Source organism: Peromyscus eremicus, chromosome 4 (assembly GCF_949786415.1).
Source record: "Peromyscus eremicus chromosome 4, PerEre_H2_v1, whole genome shotgun sequence".
NCBI lineage: Eukaryota > Metazoa > Chordata > Mammalia > Rodentia > Cricetidae > Peromyscus > Peromyscus eremicus.
This window is the reverse complement of record NC_081419.1, coordinates 58652211-58672454: the sequence shown is the minus strand read 5'-3', so window position 1 is coordinate 58672454 and position 20244 is coordinate 58652211. Positions and strand designations below refer to the sequence as shown.

The 20244-nt window shown below is 37.1% G+C and overlaps 1 protein-coding gene across 1 annotated transcript in view; it reads left to right on the top strand.

Annotated features, from left to right (window-relative positions):
* Nucleotides 1-20244, top strand: part of Nckap1 (NCK associated protein 1) — an 81557-nt gene that overhangs the window by 49366 nt on the left and 11947 nt on the right. The window contains exons 17-24 of the mRNA XM_059260792.1: nucleotides 1143-1275; nucleotides 4147-4266; nucleotides 8945-9084; nucleotides 10430-10561; nucleotides 13176-13394; nucleotides 13772-13902; nucleotides 14072-14169; nucleotides 15986-16079. Of these exons, the coding sequence (XP_059116775.1) occupies nucleotides 1143-1275; nucleotides 4147-4266; nucleotides 8945-9084; nucleotides 10430-10561; nucleotides 13176-13394; nucleotides 13772-13902; nucleotides 14072-14169; nucleotides 15986-16079 (1067 nt within the window). The remainder of the gene's footprint in view (nucleotides 1-1142; nucleotides 1276-4146; nucleotides 4267-8944; nucleotides 9085-10429; nucleotides 10562-13175; nucleotides 13395-13771; nucleotides 13903-14071; nucleotides 14170-15985; nucleotides 16080-20244) is intronic.

The following is a 20244-nucleotide window of genomic DNA, read 5'->3' as shown; positions in this document are numbered from 1 at the left end:
TTTTTCTTTTTCCGGAGCTGAGGACCGAACCCAGGGCCTTGTGCTTGCTAGCCAAGCACTCTACCACTGAGCTAAATCCCCAACCCCTTGAAACTTATTTCTTAAAGGGAGTTTATGTTATTGTCTCCATTTTGGTCTAAAATACTAAGTGTTTAAGAAATGTTGGAGTAAATGAGTGAACTAGGTCATGGTCAAACTCTAGTACTGTCACTCTGTAGCTGTGTGGTACTGACTCAGTTTCCTGCTTCTTGGCCTTTTAGAAGGGTGAATTGGAACACCATAATATGCCTCCTTACTTCTGAAGTGCTGACATACCTAAATGGATAGTAGTAATGGTGTCAAGGTGTTGCATAAGGATGAGTATCAAAAGCTTTTTGATTTTAGCAGTTTGTTAGGATAGCTTTTATTACTAGGGCTGGAGAAGAAATCACCAGGAATGAAGGCCTGCTTCTCAAAGGAACACATCAGTCCATTCTGTTTGCGGGTCTAGAGCCCTGTATGTTAGTTACATTTACGAGAATTTTAAGATTATTTGGATACCTCTATTACCGTCTGACTCAAAGCCTATCCTAGAAAGAGGATGAATCATTTTTGTTTGGTTTATTTTTTAGCCCTTGAAAGGTTCCTGTTGTAAAAGAATATAGTTAGAAACTTCTTCCTCTGTTTTTAGAGATAAAAGCACTTTGTATAATATTTAAATTTTGTTAATTGTCAGTCATATTTGGTTAACTTTATCCATATTTTAAAAATTGTTGGCATGTGATTATTTAGTTAGCAATATTTTTCTCAGTGATACTTAAAATAATAGTGGTCCTTATAATTGATAATTCCTTAGCTATGATAAAATTTGAAGATAAAGAGTTTTGAATGTGTGTATTCATATTCTATAGATATTGCAAATTACCTGTTGAAATTTTTGCTTAAAATGTTTTGATGTTATTGAAAGAGTATTACTCTGAATGAATTATTGATATGTGGAGGGTACTTTGGGGGGGATATTCTTAAGGGAATAAATGTGATCAGTTGGTAACCTTTATTCACTTGAGTTTAAATTAACCAGCCATTGGGCACCTTATCATTTTTCTGTCTGCATGTAAGCTGCGAGTGTTGCTGTTTGATGCCTTCGCTGTCTCTCCTAACAGTTTTTACAGCCGTGCTTTTGAGAAGATGTTCCAGCAGTGCTTGGAGTTGCCCTCTCAGTCAAGATACTCAATAGCATTTCCTCTCCTCTGCACTCACTTCATGAGCTGCACACACGAGCTGTGTCCCGAAGAGGTAACTTCAGCACAGCGCTGTGGTTCACACAGGAAAGCTAGATCAGTGGGTAGCCAGCCAAATGGTTAAAAAGACTCAATTACTAAATTTTTGTTCTCACCTAAGCCTCTTTATGTAGATCAGAAAAATACTTGAATAAATACATGATAAAACAGTGATCAGGAAGATGTATGATAGAGGTATGGCCACTAAGAATATACGTGGGTGAATAAACATTCATGTATGTCAGTCTTTTGCCTTTTAAAATAACTGATATGACTGGTATTACTGTTTATAGATTCAATAATTCAATTGAATATTGAATTTAATAATTAAATTTCTATACTTTTCACCTTAACACTGAAAGGACTTGAAAATTGAATTTATGGATTATTGACTCATTAACATCATGGATATGTTAGACAAAACTCACGTTTGCTGACACTTGGGAGGCAGATATAAACACACAGCTCCTGAGGACAGCTAATCAGTAATTTTGAAGATCCTAAGTATCTGTCAAAAAATATGCTGGGTATCAAAAAGAAAGTTGTAGCTTGAAGAACTGAGTTTCAGTGGTCTGTTACACTGCATGGTGACACCGGGCATGGTAATCCCAGTGCTCAGGAGGCTGTGGCAGCAGGATGGCAAGTTAAAGGCTAACCTGAGCTACCTAGAGAGACCATCAGAAAAGAGTAATAATAATGACTATTTTAACTGGCTCAAAAGAGGAGAATTTTAACATTCTTACTACAGAAATCAAGTTGGTGAAGTGATCGAATCTTTCTATGGTGTACACACAGATCACAATGTCAGGATGCTGGGAGTCGTTAGTGTGGTAGAGTGCTTGTTGGGTGTTCACAAGGCCCTGGGTTTATCCCCAGAATAAAAGAAAGCATAAATAAATAAAACATTACACTATCTCTCCCATAGATGCACTTATGTTTGACAACCAGTAAGGAAATAGAATGAAAAGATGTTTTCTCTGGTCTTTAAAAAAATTATTTTATAAGTATGGCAAGACTATACATTAAATTTGAGTAATGTATGTCTTTGTAACTTAGTGTTTACTCTCTTTTCTTAGAACTGCAGAATATGTTGAAAAGAAACTTGAGGTAGCATATCTCTAGCTTGTGAGTATTCCATGGGAAGAGGACTTTAGAGATAGAGATGAGGCCACAGGAAGCTTTTTGGGAACTGAAAGAAAGACTTGTATGATATGTTAAGAGGCCTAGCAGAGTCTGTTGGCCCAAGCCTATAATCTCCACTACTTCTGAGGTTGAGGCAGGGGGATTGCATGTTTAAGGCCAGGCTAGGCAACTTATGAGATCCTGTCTCAAAGTAAAGAAGGCAAATGAAGGTTGGAGATGTAGTTTATTTGTAGAGTGCTTACCCAGTTAAACTGTACCTAGCTCTTGGTTCAAGCCTCAGTACCTCCCCCCCGCAAATCCTCTGAGCTGCCACCCACACATACACATACAAATTGACCAGTATTGAATTGTGTTTGGCTACAGTCCCTTTTGTTTGGATTCCTATTAAAGTTTAATAGGTCGTTTAAAATAAAATTTAAGGTTGATAGATTCAAGAATGATTATTTTATGGGTCAGATATTTGTATGTTGTATAGCATTATTTCAACAACATAGACTTTTCTGTATGTTACATAAATATGGAAAACAGAGAAAGACTTTTTTTCTTAATTTTTCTAAAATATCTCATGTATAGTGGAGAATTTATGCTTTCATATACTAAACATTCTAGGTTTTTTGTTTGTTTGTTTTTGAGACAGTTTCTTTGTGTATCCCTGGCTCTCCTGGAACTCATTCTGTAAAAATGGGCTGTTTTGAAGATTTTCAGTCAGCAGTTTGTTTTGTTTTGTTTAGTTTTTAGTCTTTCGAGACAAGGTTTCTTTGTGTAGCCCTAGCTGTCCTGGAACTCGAACTCACAGTAGATCACATTGGCCTTGGAACTCAAAGAACCACCTGCTTCTGCTGTGTTGGGATTAAAGGCATGTGCCACCACCACCCGGCTCTAATTATTTTTAACAAAATCTCACCAAACAGCTACAATCCACCAGAACTAAACAAATACAGACTTCTCTAGAGATAAGTAGGTTGTCTGTTACATATTTAGATAAAGCTCTATATACATACAAATGTGTTAATAATATCCTGAAATGAAGTACAGCATTCCCCCTGCTGTGTTCAAAGAATGCATGTTCAGTTTTGTTTTTCTTCTCTTCCCCATCCCCAGGAAGCAGGAAGAGAGGAGATAATTTCAGAAATTTTAAATGTCTTATTTATTTTCCCAACTTGATTTCTAATACTTTTATTTATCTACTTGAGCTCTTGCTTATTTATTACAGAACTATGTCAGAATTTATGTATAAGATGTAAATATTAAAGAGTTAAGATTAGAAAACTCCAACTTAAATATGCTCATGTACATTATGTGCTTTATTTTTAGATACTGAATATCTAGATTTAGAACTTGGTGAATTTGAATGATGAAATACATAGTTTATTGTCTGTCTTTCTGAGATAAGAGTCTCAGTCTTGTGATCCTTCTGCCTCAGTTTCCCAAGTGCTCGGATTACAAATGTGTGCTACCATGCCTGGCTAAAACATAGTTTTATGCTTTATAAATAGTGATCTTTGAAGATTTTGCTCAATCATAATTTTCTTACATTGTCAATGTTAGAAAATACATACTGTTTTATGTGAACTGTGCAAACAAAATCGTAGTTTTATTTCTGTAGTAGAGAAAGCAATACACATATACTTCCCCAGCCCTTACAGGTAGAATAGGACTTTAACTGAATTTTCAAGCTTACTTAAAGTGTTTTGTTCAGATGACTTTCTTGTGACCTGTGTTGTTTCCATCCTCTGCCTGCCAGCGCCATCACATTGGAGACCGCAGTCTTTCCCTCTGTAATATGTTCCTGGATGAGATGGCCAAACAAGCTCGGAACCTCATCACTGATATCTGCACAGAGCAGTGTACTCTTAGTGACCAGGTAACCATTTCTGTTTTTCAACAGATAGGAAATGTGTAAATGCAAAAAAATAAATCACTAGATGTTAATTTACTTGACTTTTTAAAATTCTCTGACTCTCAAAAAAGCTCAGTTATTGCCTCTTGTTGTAAACTCCAATAATCGAACTTCTTACATATGTAAAATCTGTCCATGCCTGTTCTTTTTTCAAGACACATGCATTGTCTACTTAATTTGATTTTTGTGATTTTTAGTACTTGATTTCATTATTCTTTGATGACTGCAAAATGTTCTTTCAGTTCTCTTATATTTAGTGGTTGTGGTACATTTTCATAGATTTTTCTCATCTGCTTCTACTCAGTGGTATAACTGTAAAGGAAAGCAAGAAAACACTTGGCTGTTTCCCTTTGTTTCCTAGGTGACTAGTAAATTATTTTATACTATAGTGGGTTCCTGGAATGCACCATGTTTGATAATTTTTTAATTCACTATATTTCTATACTGAAAGTCAGATTGGCTCATCTCTGGCCAGTGGCAACCTATAGAGTACTTGAGAGCCTTCCTGCTTTCTTGCAAGATAAGACCTGGAATAGCACATGCATCCCCACTTGCCTAGTATGTATAAGGGCCTCGGTTCAATCCCCAGTGCCAAAATAAACAAATGAGTTCATTTAAAAGTACCAACTTCATCTTGTGTATATTTTTACTTAGACAACTTCTCTTAGTTTTTTTCAGTGGGATGTATCAAGTTCCAATCTGGACATGAGGGTGCTTCCTGGTCTTGTTTAGGTCTCACGAGACATAGTCATTCATCATCACACACAGGGTCCATAATACCACCATTTCAAATTCAGGACTGCAGCATTGCTGTCTTCTCTTATTTTATATCTATGTCTTTTTTCCACATTGAGAATCTTGGTTTCTAGAATACAGAAGATGGAAGAATTTTAAGTTCCCATGATTAAAAATTTATTTCTTCAAACATGCACAGGACAGTTCCATAGTAGTAGTATTAATATTTTTTTAACCACAGATATATAATTACTGACAGAAATTTATAGTTTTTTTCATATGTTCCTGGCGCTAACCCTATTAGTGATGATGTAATGACATCAAGCTTATGAGTATTACATGCTCCGCTCTGTTAATGTTAACTTTCATTCACTTTACCACTCTTACTTCTTTGAAAACGTGTTTGATGCTCCAGTTCTACTTCATGTGTATCTCTTTGGTGGTTTTATTTATGCACTTATTGCTAAAGTTCACTTTCTATTTTCAACAAGCTTTTGTTGATTCTTTTGAGAGGGTTTTGTTTTGTTTTTGGAGATTATAATATAATTACAACATTTCTCAGTTTTCTTTCCTCTCTTGAAACCCTCCTATATATCTGTCCTCTTTTAAATTCATGGCCTCTTCTTTCATTAATTGTTATTGCATGCAAACACATACACACACACACATTCCTAACTATAACCTGCTCAGTCCATATGTTACTTATATGTATGTTTTCAGGGCTGACCAGCACTGGCACTGGACAACAAATTGGTGTGTTCTCCACTGAGGAAGATAACTCCTCCCCCCTCCCAGTTTTCCTCAGTTTCCTATAGTTCTTTGTAGGGTTGAAGACTTTTGGACTTTTCCCTGTCCACTTTGGCAGGTTCGTTGGTGTCATCCTTGTTCAGCTCACATTTGGACAATCATGTTTGTAAGGCTTTTTGGGCATAGCTTCTGATGTTACTGGAGACACAGTCTCACAGCAAACTCCCTGATCCTCTGGCTCTTAAAATCTTTCTGCCCCTCTTTTGCAGTGTACTCTGAGTATTAGGTAGAGGAGTGTTTTATAAATCTATCCACTGGGACTGGGCTCCACAAGTCTGCATTTTGGTTGTGGTTTTCTGTAGTGGTCTTCATGTGGTGAAAAGAGAAATTTCCTTGATGAGGGGTGAAGACGAAACCAATCTTTGGGACAGATGTTTATAGATTGTTGTTAGGGATTATGCTGGCTTAATAAATTAGTGTTGGAGATTCTCCTCCAGTATCCATGACTTCACTAGCACTGAGTAGTTATCTAGGTTTCCAATACTAGACATGGTATCACTCTTGTTGAGTGGGTCTTAAGTCCAGTTGTCGAGCTGTTGGTTATCACTAAGGTATGTACGCCATGACTGCGCCTTTAGGGCTATCTCCTCTCCATGCTGGTTGGTGGTGTGGTTCATAGGTATCCTAGCTGGGTAGGACTGTTGGTTGCCTCCCTCCTTTGGAAGCTTGAATAATGCCCTTCTGGTATAGTCCTCAGGGGGGTAACATTCAAGTTAGTTCCAGCTGAGGGGTCTCAGGGTTGTTTCTTAAGTGTATGGTATCTTCAGCAATATACCTTCCATCTCTGGGCAGCCAAAGGGCAATAGCAATAGACTGTATGTTTTGAGAGTCTTTGGACAGCCTCAGTTGTTGGTTTTTTAAATTAAATTATGTCTCATTATTATCCTCTTTAAGATATTATGTAATGTATTTTTTAAACTTGTGTTTTTTGAGTCTGGTATTCATCTATGAAATTTTTTTGTTGTTATTGTTGGGAGTTTTTTGTTTTATTTTTATTTAATTTTATATTCTGGGTTTGGTTTTTCCTTGTACTTTGATTATCTATAGAAGTAATCTTTTTAAAATTTATCAATCTTTTTTCTTACATCAGCCTTTGTGTGGAATTAAAACTTGGTATTATTTCTTACTTACTTTCTTATGCAGTTTATTGTCTTGGATTTGTAAAAGGAGTTAGTAGCCAGATAGTTTTTCACACACTTTGCTGTTCCCACTTGACCTTAACAAATATGGCTGCTTACTGTTCAGTGTTCCTCACATTGACCTATGTCCTCTCTTTCTTTTACCTCTTTAATTCATACCTTGTACAATTTGATTCTATTCCCAGAAGGTTCTGCTCAACATGGGGGCACTGTCTTGGTAGAGCTTGGACTTGGATGTTGAGAGTTAGTGGGACTTGAAGTCCTTCAGGGCATTTGTAGGGCCCTTTTCTTTTCTTTTCTTTTCTTTTCTTTTCTTTTCTTTTCTTTTCTTTTCTTTTTCTGTCTGTCTTTCTTTCTTTCTTTCTTTCTTTCTTTCTCTCTCTCTCTCTCTCTTTCTCTCTCTCTTTCTCTTTCTCTCTCTCTTTCTTTCTTTCTCTCTCTCTTTCTCTTCCTCTCTCTCTCTCTCTCTCTCTTTCTCTCTCTCTCTCTCTCTCTCTCTCTCTTTTTTTTTCCCCCCGGAGCTGAGGACCGAACCCAGGGCCTTGCGCTTGCTAGGCAAGCGCTCTACCACTGAGCTAAATCCCCAACTCCAATAGGGCCCTTTTCTTAGGGTCTCAGATTCCCTATTTGCTCTGTCTGTTCCCAAGGGGACACTGAGCTTCAGATTTCTGCTAAGTTTATTGGGGTGGAATTTTGGATGTTAGAGATTTGATTTTACGGTCAGGATTGTTGATAGGTTTGGGTGTGTATTGCAGCAGGTTGTTTGTGAATTAGACTTAACATCTGGCTTTTAATTCGTAACAATGACGAGTTCCTTAAACATTTCATTTTTCCTCTTTTTTAAAAGAAGATACTCCATGACAACATACATTTCTCCTCACACATTCCCATGTCTTTAGTTAGTTACTGCACATCTCTAAGGACTAAATTGCTTTCAGGCCATCGCTGGCCAGCAGAGAGGTGTGAGCCACATGTGTAGTTTAAATGTTTCTAGTAACCATGTTAAAAATATAAAAAAAGAAATAAGGAAAGCTAATTAGTATTACTTATTGCGATATATCTAAATTTTTCATCATTTTAGCATCTAATCATAAAATGTTTTATACTTTGTACTAAATTTTTAAAATCTGATGTTTTTCTACTTATTGGGCATTAATTGGATAGGTACATTTTTGAGTATACAAGTGGCATAAGGCAACTCTGCTGTATAGTATAGCCCTCATCCACCTTCTCATTTCTTTTTGCTTGATGCTATCTATCAAACTAAATTATTACTAGTTGAACTTGAGTTTTGTAATAGTGGTATTAGCATTGTACTAGGTAGAAACCTTTTATCCCCCTCTATATATATCTAGATTACTAAATCTTTCTCAAATCTGGATTTTTTTTTTTTTTTGTATCTGTCTTGTCTTATTTTATACCCTTTCTCTACAGCTTGTTTGGTTGTCTTTGTTTAATTTTTTCTTGTTTTAAATGTTTCTTCAGTCAGTGTTAGAATTAGCCTTAGGAAATATCCTTTCATACTGTGGCTCCATTTGTAAAAACTGCCCCTGTGTTCAGGATTGCTTGCAATGTAAAACCTCACCTCTGGCTTCATTCTCAGGACTCTCTTGACAGCTGAAACTAGTACTTTACTTTGCACTTTATGCCCACTACATAGTATGCCCACTAGATCCTGAACAGATTTTGTTTCTTTTTTATAGGCCATTCACATAATTGTAGTGACTGTTATATCTCTCACCCCATACTTGCCTTGTATGTTTTTATTTGTCTTTTGAATAATAACTTGATACTTGAATAGGTTCCTACTTTTTTTCCATGCTCTGTAGGCCTTGTGAACTAGATACTCCCTACATTTCTGTCCTGCTTGCTTGTTCAGACTCAGCTAAGGTGTCCTGCATTCGTTTATACATTCTGATAAATTGGTGCAACAGTATAATGTCATTCTTACTCAATTTCAGTTACTGCCTAAGCATTGTGCCAAAACCATCAGTCAGGCAGTGAATAAGAAGTCAAAAAAACAGACTGGCAAGAAAGGGGAACCTGAAAGGGAAAAACCAGGTGTTGAGAGCATGAGGAAAAACAGGCTGGTCGTGACCAAGTAAGCCTTCTACTTTTATTGTATCTCTTTGTTTTGGTAAAGAGTCTTTCCCTGTGTATTAGGACTGAGATACTGGTAGGAACTAAATAGATTTTCTTTTCTAGCCCTTACCAAGGAAAAAATTATAAATTTGATTAGCTGTTAGTACTTTATTCTAAAATGTAGATTTTCTTTCTTTCTTTCTATCTCTCTCTCTCTCTCTCTCTTTTTTTTTTTTTTTTTTTTTTTTAAGACAGGGTTTCTCAGTGTAACAGCCCTAGCTGCCGTGGAACTTATTTTGTAGATCAAGGTGGCCTCAAACTCACATAGATCCACCTGCCTCAGTCTCCCAAGTGCTGGCATTAAAGGCGTGCACCACCATCACCTGGCCTAAAATGTAGATTTTTGAAGATACTTTTGTTGTTATTGTGACAAAATACCCAAGAGAAGCAATTTAGGAAGGAATAAGTTTGTTTTCGCTTATGGTTTGAGGGTGCAGTCCATCCTGGTGGGGGAGGTACAGAGGCTGGCGCTTGAGCCTTGGTCACGTGTGCCTACAGCCAGGAAGCAGGGAGAGGAATGCTTGGTGTTCAGCTTCCTTTTGAGTTTTTGGTCCATGTGGCCCCAGCCCATGGAATGCCACTGCTCACAGTTACAGTGGCTCCTCCTCCCACCTCTGTTAACTCCATCTAGAAACTCCTCACAGACACCCTCATGGGTTTATTTCCTAGGTGACTCTCGATCTGTCAAGATGACAGTCAGTATTAATTCTCACATATATAAGAGATGGTATTTGTCTTGATGGACTGAACACTAAGGTCAAGAATCTGCCTCAGACTTTCTGAGTAGCAGTAGAAACGATCTTAATCCTTACTGTAACTGAGACTTTTAGCATTTGGCGATACATTAGAATGTATCTGATACCATCATTTGAAAACACTGGATCATTTGTTAAGTTTTTGATTGTTGGGAAGGAAAGCATATGTCGTCAGTAATTGGGTGACTGTTTTTTACTAGAATGTTCTACTTGTTCCTAAGATGAACAAGCCATTGCCAGTTTATAAATTGCTCCATCTCCCATAACAGATCAGCACCATCAGGAGGAGGTTATGCTGTTGAGTGCAGAAAAAGCACCTCTTCCTATGGTTGCTCAGTATATTCATTATTAGCTGAATGTAGAGAGCGCGAATTTTTTAAACATTGCCTACTTGAGTTAAACCTAAACATTTTGAGCTTTCAGTTTAAGAATAAATAGAAAAGTCAAATTCTGTAGTATTCTCTGTAAGTCTTGCTATTTTTATAAAATGGATTAGGAATTGCTTATGATGAAGTATTATTTTAATTAATATTTATTACTGTTTTTTAGCCTTGATAAGTTGCACACTGCACTTTCGGAGTTATGCTTCTCCATAAATTATGTTCCAAACATGGTAGTGTGGGAGCACACCTTCACGCCGCGCGAGTATTTGACTTCTCACCTGGAAATACGCTTCACTAAGTAAGAGGGCACACAGACTGCTATCATTGCTTCAGTTTAATGAGCTGTTTTCATTGTCTAGTACCCATCTGATACTAGCTTTTATTAGACAAAGTGAGGTGAACTGGTGCAGTACAAATAGCAGTGGACTGAGAATCATGTAGAACAGTGAACTGAGACTTCCCGGGCAGCAGGTTCCTGTCCCACACTTATCACCAGTTACTGACACTGCTAACGTCAGTAAGTTTCTTCCGGAGTTTTAGTTGTCTTACGCAGACAGAAGGTGATTTGCTGATCTATCTTCAGGCTTATGGAGGGCAAGTGAATAAGGCTGGGAGGTTACTAGGCTGCAGTCAGTAAAGAAAGAGCAGAGAAGGAATATGAAAAGATGCAAGCGTTGACTGTCATTAGTGTCCAGTACTGCTTGTCTGTGCACACCAAGCTGTCAGTTCTGAGTAGAGTTTTACAGGTGTTTGACTAATACTGCGTAGAGTAGTAAAAAGTCCTTTCAGTTCTGTGAATGTACTTCAAACTTCTTAAAGTTAATTATTAAGGAAGTGTTTATCACTTCATAATTTATAATCTTGAAAGTCTTAATATCTGAAAATTTTGCCAAAGGATTTTCAAAGTTTTGTTGTCATTAATGAGTAATAGTTCTGTTGCTATATGGTTAACATTGTGGTAAGGAAATAGTATAGTGCTTAAAACTTCAATTGGTGTGGCAAGAATACTGCAACAAGAGAACAGCATAAGACTATATAAAAACAGGATTAAATTGAGTATTAAACCATTATTTGTCTAGAGAAGCAGCTGGTGTTGAGAACTGCCTTTTGTTCCCTTTATCAAATCAGATATACATACTGACAGTAAAACTCTAGTATTTAGACCCAAGGGGCATTATACCTGCTACTTATCATTCTCAGCTGGGTGGATTGCAGACTCCTGAGTAGAATCGGAGACTCAATTTTCAGACCCTGTGTTTTCTTTCTATAAATAGTTTGGTTTGTAATCTGTGGACATACAAATGTTTTCTTTTTCCTGAACCTCTGTGTAGTGGTTAGGATCAAAACAAGGGAGCAACTTGCTTTGTGTTTGTTTTGTTTTGTTTGTTTAGTTTTAGTCTTAGTACTTAGGTGTTGTATACCAAGAGTAGCAGTTTTCATCTTGAGTTGACTTGCCTGGGCGTAGTCCTAGCCATGGCTTTGTTTTGTCTGCTGTCTCAAAAATGGATCTTTACAAATACAAGTCGAAAATGTTGGCACATCAGATGCTTAAGGGGGCTTCTTAAAGAAGAGAGTAGGGGCTGGCAGCATGGCTCTGTAGGTACAGGTGCTTGCTGCCAAGCAAGCAGACACAAGGCAGTAGAGAACTGACTACAGCATTGTGCTCTTACCTCCACATGTGTAACATGGCATGTATGAGCGCGTGCGTGTGTACACACACACGCACACACATGCACACACACGCACACACCCCTATGTAAATAAATGTAATTTAAATTTTAAAAAAATTTAAGGGAATAGGAGAGACTAATGCAGAAAAAGACCACTTAGAGAAGTGTCTCAGGGTTTCTATTGCTGTGAAGAGACACCATGACCACAGCAACTCTTATAAAGGAAAAACATTTAGTTGCGATGGCTTACATTTTCAGAGGTTTAGTCCATTATCATGGTGTGTGACATGGTGGCATGCAGGCAGACATGGTTCTGGAGAGGAGCTGAAAAGTCTTACATCTTTACCTGTAGCCAACAGGAAGTAGTCTGTCTTTTTGGGCGTAGCTTCAGCCTATATGAGACCTCAAAGCCCACCTCCACAGTGACACAATTTCTCCAAAAAGGCCACACCTCCTAATAGTGTCACTCCCTATGATCTTATGGGGGCAATTACATTCAAGCTACCAAAAGAACTATTTTCAGATTGATGTTTCTTTTTAGCTTATATGTACAAGGGGAATAAAGATGAGTTTTAATGTGCTGTTTCGTTGTCATCTTGTTTTAACTGTTTTGCAGTTTGTTGAAAATTAACATTAATTCAGGCAGACATTTATGGATAAGTGCTCATTCATGTTGTCAACTTTAGGTGCAGGACATATACCTCCATAAATGCTTAATTAAACTATTTCTGTAGTTATATGTTTACATTTCTTCTTAGGTGTTTGGAAACTTTGTTCATTCTAGACAGACCACCTCCAAACAGTAACTTTTTTTAGTTTACTTATGTTTTGAACCTTAGTTTTTTTTTTGTTTATGAAATGTTAGTGATGATAACTGTATAGTCATGTTATTAAATATTGAGATTATAGTTCATTCTCATAAAATACAAAAGGTTCAAGCAGCGGTGCCATGCAAATTTAAGCTATTGGTTAAATAGCTCATCATCCTTGCTATATTAATGTAGTTTTTAAAGTCCTTTTTATGTTTAATCATTGTCATTAATTTACATTCTCAGAATGTTTTTTAATTATTTGTATTCCCACTTTATCATTTTTAGCTTATTAAGGTAATGACAGTAATAATTTCATGGCTTTATTTTAAAAATCTTTAAAAATTTTATTGCTTATGTCATATTAGATGTTAGCAGATTGCATAGATTGTTTACATAAGTGGGAAAATCTTACTTCCTTTATTATCCCCAGATCAATTGTTGGAATGACTATGTATAATCAAGCTACACAGGAAATTGCAAAACCATCAGAGCTTCTAACAAGTGTAAGAGCGTACATGACTGTACTCCAGTCCATAGAGAACTATGTGCAGATCGATATCACCAGAGTATTTAATAATGTTCTTCTTCAGCAAACCCAGCACTTAGACAGTCATGGAGAGCCAACCATTACAAGTCTGTACACAAATTGGTAAGGAACACATTTAGAAATTTTGAATGATGGAAAGTTTTGTTTTGTAATGAACTCCTTAGGAAAATCATTTTATGATTAAGTGCTTATATATGAATGTATGTGTACTGTGTGTATGACTGGTGCCCTCAGAGGCTAGATGATCTGATCCTCTGGAACTGGAGTCACAGCTGGTTGTGTACCAGCACATGGGTGCTGTGAACCAAACCCGGGCCTTCTTGGAGAGCAGCCAGTGCTCTTACCCTCTGAGCCATCTCTCCAACATCATGTTCTCATATATTTTATCAGTTGACTTGACACTTATATATAAGGATGCATTCCATAACAAATTTTGAACAAACCTTTTCTTCTGATTACAAATTTACTTTTCTCTTTAGGTACTTAGAAACTTTACTAAGACAAGTCAGCAATGGCCATATAGCTTACTTTCCTGCAATGAAAGCGTTTGTGAATTTACCCACAGAAAATGAATTAACATTCAATGCAGAGGAATATTCTGACATATCAGGTGAATATTACATACTAATGAAGAAAACCTGATTGTTTTACATAACTTGATTTGGCTTGGTTGTTTTGGCTATTAATATTTAGTTTGTAAGATGGGGTAGTGCAGTATGTCAGTGTTTCTTAATATATTTGCTCTGTCAAAAAACTGAAATTAATTCATTTCCTTTCAGAAATGAGATCATTATCAGAGCTCCTAGGCCCATATGGGATGAAGTTCCTAAGTGAGAGTCTTATGTGGCATATTTCATCACAAGTTGCTGAACTTAAGGTACATCAGCCCATCTTGCTGTCCTTGTTTGCAGGGTTGGGGTTTGAACCTATGAACTCACATGTGTTGGTGAGTGCTCTACCACTGTGCTACATCTCCAACCCTTTTCTCATTTTTTATTTTGAAACAGAGTCTTAGTAAATTTCCCAGGCAGGCCTCAAACCTCCTTTACCAGCCTCCCAAATAGCTAGTATTCTAAATGTAGGCTGCCAAACCTGGCTTTATTCACCTTTTAAACATTAACTCTTGTAAAACATTTCAAGAATGTGAGAAAACCTAGAATTTTAAATTAACCTAACATGAAAGTACCAATATGTAAATAAAATTAAAGCCTCTGAATGGTATTTTGGCTTAGTTACACTCGAGAAAGCAAGAGATCTAAAAAGGCGAATTAACTTTCAAAAGGGACTGAGTTCAGGTTTCTCAGTATTCTTAGTCAAGCCTTAATTCTGTTGCATAATGATGCTTTTATTTGATTATGTTGAAAATTCTAGCCCAAGTTATTTGTTCAGTTTATCATTTGAGTATATTGTTTTCCACATTTCCACAGCTTATGACATGAGCATTATTAGGTTATTGGTCATGTTAGAGATTGAATGCAAGGCCTCTCACATGATAGGCATATGCTCTACCACTAGCCACATACCTGGTATTTTAGTTAGGATTACTAAAATGCAATAGTGAAACATCACGAACCAAAGCATGTTGGGGAGGGAAGAGTTTATTTGGTTTACACTTCCATATCATAGTCTATCACTGAAGGAAATCAAGATAAGAACTCAAGCAGGGCAGGAACCTGGAGACAGGAGCTGATGCAGAGTCCATGGAGGGGTGTGCCTTTCTGGCTTGTTTCCCATGCCTTGTTCAGCCTGTTTTCTTTTTGTTTGTTTGTTTGTTTTTCGAGACAGGGTTTCTCTGTGTAGTTTTGGTGCCTGTCCTGGATCTCGCTCTGTAGACCAGGATGGCCTTGAACTCACAGTGATCCGCTTGGCTCTGCCTCCCAAGTGCTGAGATTAAAGGCGTGCACCACCACCACCACCACCACCACCACCACCACCACCACCACCACCACCACCACCACCCGGCTTCAACCTGTTTTCTTGTAGAACCTAGGAGCACCAGCTCAGGGATGGCACCACCTACAATTGGCTGGGTCCTCCTCCATCTATCACTAATTAAGAAAATTCTGTACAGCCAGATGTTACGGAAACATTTTCTAAATTGAGGTTCCTTCTTTTCAGATGACCCTAGCTTATATCAAGTTGACATAAAACTAGTCAGCACACCTAGCTTCATGTGTTTTCTTTTATCTTAAATCCTTTAAGCTAGGTGAAAAATGTCTTTGGGCTGCATAGTGTTTAAATAAAAATATTAAAGGCAGCAACATTTTAAATTACCATTTTTATCATTTTAGGAATATATCAGTTCTAAGATGAACTATATCAAATAAGTACATATATATATTTATAAAATGACTGTAGGTCTTGAGATAATTTGACTTTGGGTCACTAAAACTTTTGGAACTTACCAGACAAAAAAGGTGTGTTTTAAAATACTGTTGTGTATATAAGCATATGATGGTCCTTATTCTTGCTACTTATCTCTGCTGAATTTTCCTGACCTCTTCTTGAATTGGAAAAATATTAATCTTATGTAAACAATTTGAGATTCCTTTATTAAAACAAAACTGTATAGTACAGAACATCTAGACTTCATGGATTTTGTTTTTTACTTTCCAATTGTAACTCACAAGCAAGTTCTTGTGTCATTATCACAAAGGTCTGTGCCTGACTTGGCTCACTCTTCTTTTTTAAAGAAACTTGTGGTGGAGAATGTTGATGTGCTAACACAAATGAGGACCAGCTTTGACAAGCCAGACCAGATGGCTGCACTCTTTAAAAGATTGTCATGTGAGTAACTCATGGTCCTTTTTATAAACATTTGAAAGATTTAACATGCAATATTTAATTTCTAGCCAAAATTTGTAACATAAATGCAAGCCGCAAATTATGCAAAGTGCTCATTAGCATATGAAGAGAACTAGAAAAAAGTTACAGTCAATGGAACTTTTCAGTATATATCTACTTCAGTTTTTTGTTTGTTTTTGGTCTTGTGTTTTTTTTTTTTTTTTTTGGTTGTTGTTGTTTTCCTGGGGTGGGGAGGCAGAGTCTTAACACAGATTGGCCTTAAAATTCTCAAAGGTCTGCCTGCCTCTGCTTTCTGCGTTGTTGGGATTAAAGACATGTACCACTACACTGGCTTTACTTCAGAAATGCTTGACTGTACTTTTAGTATGTGTTGATTATTCGCAAACATTGCTATTAATAAGTTCTTGAACCTATTAAATTTAATACAGTAAGTGTACATTAAGTAGACGACAAGATAATTAACTTGGGAGTCTATAACTTCCTAAAAGTCAGCTTCCCTGAAGTGTGCAGACATGGAGTGAAGGCTGTGGAGTACACTGACAGGTGTCATGTCTCTGACGGTGGCCATAGTCAGCATTCTGTCATCTCCACAGCCCCTGTCTCTCTGTTGTCCTCCTCCTCCCCCTGCTCTCGCACAGCCATTCCTGCCCCCATAGATTAGATTCCTGTCTGGCTTCTTTCACGTGGTATGTTTCTTGGATTCACCTGTCTGTGTTGTCCACTCAGGTAATAATTTGTTCCTTTTTTTTTTTTTTTTTTTTTTTTTTGCTAATTAGTATTGTATGACATGAAAACCCTGAGCCTGTCATTTACAGCTTAAAATTTTCTTTAAATATCTTCTTGAAATTGGTGGGCAGACATACTTTATTTATAATGGTAAAGGTTTTCCCAGCACTAAAAATTTAAGAAATCCAAAATAAAATTTATTTGTATTGGACAAAGGCAGAATGAGTTTATTACTCTCCAGAAATCTCACCAAAATTCCCAGGTTCCTCCGGGGTACGGTGGGGGACTCAGTGATAGCGCACATGCTTAACAAATGCAAGGCCATGGCTTCTGTTCTAGCATTAATATATCTGAAACAGTATCAGTAATCTGAAACAGTTAAAGCATGCATCTGATGAACTTACCACCTGACATTTTCCTTTGAGATGCTTAGACAATCACTTTATTGCCTGTCTTCTGCTTTAAAACGCCAGCCAATTAAATGAGCGTAGTGCTACAGAACACTGGAGATGGTCTTGTAGAGCACAGCAGTAGTTTCCAGGACTTAGAAAGGAAGCAGCAAGGAAGTTTGGGGGATGATGGAGCTGTTTGCCATAGAAGCGATGTTGGTAACAAATACGTGATAATTTCATAGAACTGGACACCGGGAGTGGGGAGTGAAGCTGAGTTTATCATGTGGTTGTTTTAAAAAGAAAAAAGATCAACTTGACAATCTTACAAGGGAAAAGTAGAAGTAAATGGAAATTTTTTTTATGTTGTATTTTTTTTATTTTATAATTTAATTTAATTTTACATATCAGCCACGGATTCCCTTATAAATGGAAAATTTTTAACCTTTAATTTTTATTATTATTTTTGCTGTCTCTGTGTTTTCTTTATTCTCCTTCATTGTTTTTGTTTCTCTCAGTTTTTGGAGTCAGCTGATCGTGACTACCCTCCCAATCTTAATATACTTAACTTTCCTAGTAATAAGCAGTTTTTTGATTGGATGTTGTCATTTGAAGCAACTAATACACTGAGCTGTTTAATACCCTGGTCCTTAACTCTACCTGTGCAGTTGAAACAAAATGGAACATATTTAAGTTTCAAAGGGAATTTGCAGACTTTTAAAATAAAATTTATTGTCCCATATTGAGATTCTATATGATTGAATTTTATGTATAATAAGACTTGGGGATTTGGTAAAACTAAAATTTAAACTGACTCTTTGTGACCTATATTTATAAAATTAGCCTTTAAATAAAATACATTAAGCCTATTTTGTGTTTTATTAGAAAAAGAAAAGATGTGCTTGAGAGAGGCTTCTTCGAGCAGATGTCTATTCTTTGGGGTGAAATGTTTCCAAAATGCTTTTGTCCTTGACCCCCTCTTGAGCTTCCTTCACCCCATATGCAGAAAGCCAGAAGTTTATTTTAGAATCAGCAAGTCATTCTGTTAAAGAGACAAGGTATTATGATTTATTAAAAGTGGCTCTGAATTGGGAGTCAGTGTGGGACTTCTTTTTTATTTCACTGTAGGGTTTCTGTATCATTCAAGCAAATCTCATGGCGTCCCCAGTTTTTACTTTCTGTCCTCTGACAATCTCTCTTGGAGCCAGGCTGTCCCCTGATTCCAGACCATTCTCCTCTAGCCTTCTGCTGTGATTCTTCCTTTTGAGAATTTATTTCATTCACCTTTGCCCTCCTATCACCCTGTCTAAAGATACATGTTTCTGCAGAGCAGTATTGAAGATGGTGACTTCACTGGAAATAATTCTAAAGTACTGTTGGAGTTTGGAGTTCTGTGTCCCCGTGCTCCGTTCCATTGGTGGTCTTGTGTCAGTCACTAAAACCCATGTTTCTGACTCTCCAGATCACCCTCTCTTTTATTTCCCTTTTATAAATTGTGGTTAGTGAAGCTTTCTTTTTTTAATTACGCTTAGAGTGTATCTGTGTATGTGGAAGGTTGTGTGGAGGTCAGAAGTTGGTTCTCTCCTTCAACCATGTAGGTCCTGGAGGCTGACCTCAAGTTGACAGGCTTGGCGTCAAGCCCCTTCAGTGCCTCCTGCTTAGCTTTTTGGAATGGAATGTCTTTTCTTCTTAGTCCTTCTTTATGCCAACTAGGATGAAACTTTCTCAGATGAATCTTCTGTTTGTTTTTGTTTTCCACTCATTTCTTTCCTCTGGTAGAAGCGTTTCCTTAGTTTTCTGTTACATTGCTTTCATTAATTGTCTGCTAGTCTGCTGGTCAGCAGGTACTAACATACTGTAGACAGATAAAAAGATGAATAGATTGCTTTTTGTGGAACTGATCATGTATTTGTGTCATTTTGTTAGTGGTTTTTACATTTATCACATTTAGCTCATATTATTCTTGCTTCATTGCTTAATAAAAACTTTATAGTGTGAGTTTAAATTCTTAGAAAGTCCAGACAGAACACCTCAATCCCTTCTCTTCAACTTGCATCTGTGGTTTTTTTATACACCTTTTTCTAGAAATTTGCTTATTTGAATTGTTTCTAACATAAATGCAGTCAAATTTTAGAGGCTTGTATGTGTGTGTGTGTGTGTGTGTGTGTGTGTGTGTGTGTGTGTGTGTGTGATATTTAAGTGAATGTGTACATGGATACACATTTCCAGAGCCCCAAAGCTTATATTAGGTGTCCTCCTCGATTGTTTCTCCATGTTATGTTTTTGAAATGAGGTTGTCCCAGAACCTGGAGCTTCAATCATACAGGATGACTAGCCAGTACACCCTAGGGATCCTCCCATATCTACTCCATGACACTAGAATTACATGAGTATGCAGCCATGCCCAGGTCAAGATGTGGGTGCTCAAGATCCAAACCACACTTTATGCACTGAGTTCTTTCCCTAGCCTCCTACTTTCTTATTGATTTAGATTGCTTGCATTTTCTTTTCTTTTCTTTTCTTTTTTTTTTTTTTTTTTTGTTTTTTGTTTTTTGTTTTTCAAGACAGGGTTTCTCTGTGTAGCTTTGCACCTTTCCTGGAGCTCGCTCTGTAGACCAGGCTGGCCTCGAACTCACAAAGATCCGCCTGCCTTTACCTCCCGAGTGCTGGGATTAAAGGTGTGCGCCACCACCGCCCAGTGCATTTTCTATATTTATGTCATTACATAGTCCATAGTCCATTCCCTTGTATAGGGTACTTAGTAAAATATTCCCTTTGAATCCCACTCTCTTATTTTGTTAGCACAGTTTGAGTATTAAGTATATAGTAATCATCTTCAAAGTTATTTTCTCTAAGCAACATGCACATGATCAAGTCCATCACCATGGGTTCCAGTAACTTAGCTCTGCACCACCTATTTATAATCTCCTTCCCATCCAGCACTGATCAGGATGGTTCTGCTTAGCTTCTGAGACCACAGGTGTTCAGGGTGGTATTTTCATAGACCTGCTTATGAACTTAATAAGCAGTTC